General features: G+C 38.1%; 1 protein-coding gene across 1 annotated transcript; it reads left to right on the top strand.

Moving 5' to 3' along the window:
* Positions 1–2232: 2232 nt before the first annotated feature.
* On the top strand, positions 2233–4584 carry LOC149802288 (uncharacterized). Its single transcript, XM_089956714.1, has one exon. It carries the CDS (start codon positions 2493–2495, stop codon positions 4467–4469), a length of 1977 nt encoding a protein of 658 aa, XP_089812840.1. The 5' UTR covers positions 2233–2492; the 3' UTR covers positions 4470–4584.
* The last annotated feature ends 622 nt before the right edge of the window (positions 4585–5206 follow it).

Genomic DNA, 5206 nt, shown 5'->3' with positions numbered 1-5206 from the left:
TTCGCACGTGATAATATAGGAATGAAAAAATATAGAATTTATTTCTCCAATTAGTCCAATTAAGTATATAATAAATGTGTGTGGGTGTGTGTGTGTGTGTGTGTGGGGGGGGGTGTGTGTTAGTGTATGGGCGTGTGTGTGCGCGCACATAGATACATACATACATACACCATGGCATGTCAGAAGCAGAATACACAATTTTGTAATATAATTGTATGTGTATAATCTTAGGTCAAAAAGTAAAAATAATTTACATGGGTAAGGGTTAGATCTCAGGCATGTTAAATTTGGTTACTCAAATACATAATATAACATGCTGACTTTGCCCATCAACAAAGTATGATTTTAATAAAAAAATCAATATTGCATATTGACAGATGTATTGAAATTTATTGCAACGTTTCTGTTGCATGCATATCAAAATGGTTATAATGCGAAATCAGGAATATTTCAGATTTTACTTCTTCCTCACTTGCTACTGAAGAAATATTTAACTATTTAAAATCCTCTGAAAACTATCATTAATATTATTGAAAATTTAAGCATTCATTATTCTAATTACACGAGTGTAGTAAATAATCCCGAGTAAATAAAGGGCTTAGTACGTGGTCATGCTATTGCCATTCCACATCGTTATGAAATTCATACTGATATATTTCGCAAGATAAAATAATTCATTGTCTTTTATGGGGGCGGGGGGGGGGTGTATGAATATTTATATTTGGTTCCTTGTCTGTATAAACATCTGTTAGCAATGTTGCACTTTTTTTCTTATCTCTGACTGGAATTTTGGGGGCTATGAAAGTTTGGTCTTTGATGAGCTGATGTAGCACCAACATATAATAATGCACACCCACCATCCCTCCCCCGGCCACCACCAGGGACGTCATTTCAACTTTTTTCGAAGGAGGGGGCAAAACTTGATAGGGGGTTCAAAACTTGATGGGGGGCGGGGGGCAAAACTTGATGGGGGTTTCAAAACTTGACGGGCTTGTTAATTTTCGTATATAGGCTACATCAGTTTTACAGCACATGCAAATTCAGGGGGAGGGCCAAATGCTCCCTGCCCCCCGTCCCCCCCCCCATGTCATCCTTGGTCACCCACTGTAGGGGACAATTCTATACTGGCCATTATAAATCCTAAGCCCTCTGTGTCTTTATACTTTGTTGTTATTTATTTTTCAGGTTCATTAAAACCTTCCAATTACCGTACGTGTTCTGGTTCAGTAAAATATGTTTGTAATTTCAGCAAAGATTCCCGAGAAGACGGCACATAATTCAACGGGCTTCTCGAAGTTTTGCCCTTCCTATACGGACATCTATATACCCCTCGAATCAATAATGGACGTGCCGTTTTTACTTAGGTGGCAGGGTCCAGTTTCGTAAATTGGCCCCTGACAAATTTCTTAACTTAAGGCTAGTGAAATACCAATAGTTGGCTAGGAAGAAGAGCTATCCTCCCATAGCAGTAGACACGTAGGTTCAAGGCAATTAGAGTATATCAAAAACGGCTTGGATGACAACTATTCTGAATTGCATCAAACTATTTAGTAGACAATGTTTTTCAAAATTTTCATCCAGGGAAATGGCTTGCGTTTGCACTGTGAGCACCACATGCTGTCAAACACGGCATTTGGATGTCAAAAATGCAGGTATAAAATAGGGGTTGGGGTGCAAAAACCTCTTCTGCTGTGAAATGCCATTGACTTCTCTGTCAAGTGAATACTATTCTTATGCTTTGTTTTAATATAGGTATCTAAAAATATGGACCTTTTTGACCTCACTTGTGTATTTGATTTTTTATGATTTTTTATACTAGGTCGCTGATTGCGGCATTAAATTTGTACATAAAAACTGGACCCTGCCCCCTTATAGCGTGGTCACAGTTAATAGCGACACATGATACATGATTATGTGTATGTATACAGTAAACCCTATGATGATACTTCATTGAATATACTCCATAGGATTGGAACAGGACGTTATTCAAAGAAATGTATTGATAGTTATTTACTGAGAATACAACGTGACAATAAATACTGTAGTTACAGCCACATACCATTAACATATATCCGTACATAATTTGAGCGAAAATTCCCGAGCAAAAGGCAAATAATTCAACGGGCTTCTCGAGCTTTGCCCTTTACACACGTACATCTTCTACACCCCTCGAATAAATAATGGACTTGCCGTTTTTACTTTAGGATTGGTCGCAGATAACGGTGAGACACACTCTATAAACATGTATGAAGTGAACTTTATAATGCTACTTCATTGAAGATATTTCATTGGATTGGAGCAGGAAATTGTTCAAAAAGATATATTGATATGTTATTTGACAAGAATATGTCTTTCTGGAAATAAGTAAATCGATTATATAGACGGCAAAGTGACGATAAAACCTGTTGCTAGAGCCGTATATCATTCACGTGTATCCGCGCAACCCGTAGGTAAAGTTCGGATATGTCAAGCAGGAAGTGATGTAGTTTACAATGGCAGAAGCTCGGGACATTAAAATCAAACAATTGGATTGTCCTATATGTTTGGAAACATTCATTTCTCCAAAATTCCTGCCATGCATGCACACATTCTGTGAGAAATGTATTTGTAAGCATGTGAGTGATTTAAGTGAAAGGGGGACAAAGATGACCACAGTGTCATGCCCCGTTTGTAGGAGTCCTATCCCAGCTCTCAATAAGAACGAAAACCCGAAAGATTGGGCCGCTAAACTTCCTAACAATTCAGTTGTACTCTCACTTTCTGCATCAAATCGGGCTGACGGTGATGTTCCTGTGTATTGCGAAGCATGTCTAACGTTTGGAGAACGGCACATATCTGTGGCATTCTGCGTCACGTGTTCAGAGTATCTATGCCAGACCTGTTATAACTGTCACAAAACGTTCAAAATGAGCAGGGATCATCAGATCACAGTTCACTCAGCGCCAGAACACCTAATTTTGAATTCAACTAAAGACTCCATGTATATATGCCAAATACACAACGAAAAATTGACTTACTTTTGTTCAGAACACAAGGAGACCTGCTGTATGCAATGTGCGCTCAAGGATCACAGAAAATGCAAACAATTGTTGTCTGCAGAAGGTCTAGGAGAGAATTTCACAGACAGTCAGGAAATCAAGCAAGCACTGGAAAACTTGAATGTTCTGAGGAAGATGTTTATGTTAATGATCGGGAACAGGACGAAAACTCTTGAAACCATTGAGCAGCAGAAGTCAAATGCCATTAAGACAATTAAAAATTGGTCTAATTTGATAAAAGAGCGAGTGAACAAACTTGAGTCTACCACAATACAAGAACTAGAGCAGATATGCAAAGAAGGAACGATTATAATCTCTGATCAAGTTGTAGAATGTAAAAGTGCCACTGCAGCCATTGAAACTTCTCAAACAATGCTAATCGAATCCATTAAATCAGATAACGCAGGCACAATACTTGTGACACTGGCTAATGTCTCCCAACAACTTCTCAAGTACCTACGCAAGTATGACAGGATTGAAAATAAATCAAACGAGGTTGTAATTGATTTTCATCTGAACAAGAATTTGGAAGAAATTATCCAAGCTCCAGGTTCATTAGGTCGAGTTTCAAGTGTAACTTCCAGGATCGATAAGTTGTCTCCAGGCTGTTCCTTTGAAGGGATACTGATGATGCCATCACGCGTTCAGTTGAATGCAACGGTTACTTTCAATGCTAAAATCCTCGGTGAGGAAGTGTGTAACATTACTTCAGGTGTTTATCTTCCTGATAAAAGAATTGTGCTGTATGATGACAAAAATGGTAAGATTAAACTTTTTGACAAACATTTTCATTTCGTATCACATTTAAATTGGATTAATAATCCTACACTGAGGTCCATGTGTGTTGTGGACAAAGGGACTGTGGCCATATCTATGTCCAGAGCTTGGGTGACGTCAGGGGCTATAGTTTTCGTGTCAGTGACCAACAGTATGAAACAAATAAGAAGGATCGAAGTCGGAAACACGTGCTATGGAATGGCTTCATATAAGCAAACCCTAATGGTATGTGTCGGTGGAGATTCGATACTAATATATGATGCTTCATATGAAGTCTCCAGAAAAATTCCATCATTCGACCACCATGTCAACAAAGCTATTTCTGTCAGCCCAGATGGACAATGGATTCATTATACAGTTCAAGACCAAATTGTTACAATGGATATGAACGGTGAAAAGTTAGAAACATTTAAAAGTGATGTACTCAGAGATGTAGTAGGAATCACCGTGGATAAAAATGGAATAATCTACTGCTGTGGTCAACAGTCCAATAATGTTGTTCTGTTTAGTCCAGAAGGACGACAGCTTTGCATGCTATTATCACATGAACATGGATTAAAGAACCCTAATGGCATTTGCTTGAATGACAGGAACACCAAACTTCTTGTGTTTCAAAGTAAGTCTTCAGAGGTTAAGGTGTTTACACTAATTTGATTGTACACCTTCGTCAAAACTTTCTATTCACCAATATGCATGCCGATTAAATGGTCATTGTTCAGCTTGAATCGAACATTGCTATAAAAAAGATCCCACTAAAGGGGAATGAATGCTTACTTTTTATATTATTGCATGACAGGCAGTGTGTATTTCTAATCGCGTGGTTGACTTGAATGTGTTGCATGTACCATCTGGCAAATAAAGTTTGAAAACTAATGTTCTAAAACTGAACCAAACTTGTTATCTCGTATATTCCCCAATCAAACCATCCTATGTCTATACATATGTGTGTGTGTGTGTATAGTATGTACGCTGTATCACTGATATACCACGAAATGTATAAATTTTTCATTAAAACGAAAATGAGGCTTGTCCGAGTTTCCTTTTAATGAAAAATGTATACGAGTGGTATATCACTGATACAGCGTATATACTATACATATAGTTTATTTATAATACATACAAATACACCTATTTGCACTTTGAATGGAGTTGCGATGAGCTCCTGGCAACTGTGTATTGACCGAGTGAATGAATGAACTCACATCCATGCGAGTGTGTCCGCTGCAAAATGTAGTTCTACGATTTGTCTTTTTATTCACAATCACAAATGCTTGTTGTTGTTGTTGTTGTTGAGTTTAATTATAGTGGCGTGCACGCAATTGTGCATGTGCCACTTTTTTCTGACTGCACTGCAGCCTGCTAGTTGTTCCTGGGGAAGGGGATGGTGCCAC

The sequence above is a fragment of the Sinohyriopsis cumingii genome, chromosome 4 (genome assembly GCF_028554795.1).
Source record: "Sinohyriopsis cumingii isolate HCF-2022 chromosome 4, ASM2855479v2, whole genome shotgun sequence".
NCBI classification, from domain to species: domain Eukaryota; kingdom Metazoa; phylum Mollusca; class Bivalvia; order Unionida; family Unionidae; genus Sinohyriopsis; species Sinohyriopsis cumingii.
The sequence above is the reverse complement of the archived record's forward strand: the minus strand, read 5'-3'. Positions and strand labels throughout refer to the sequence as shown.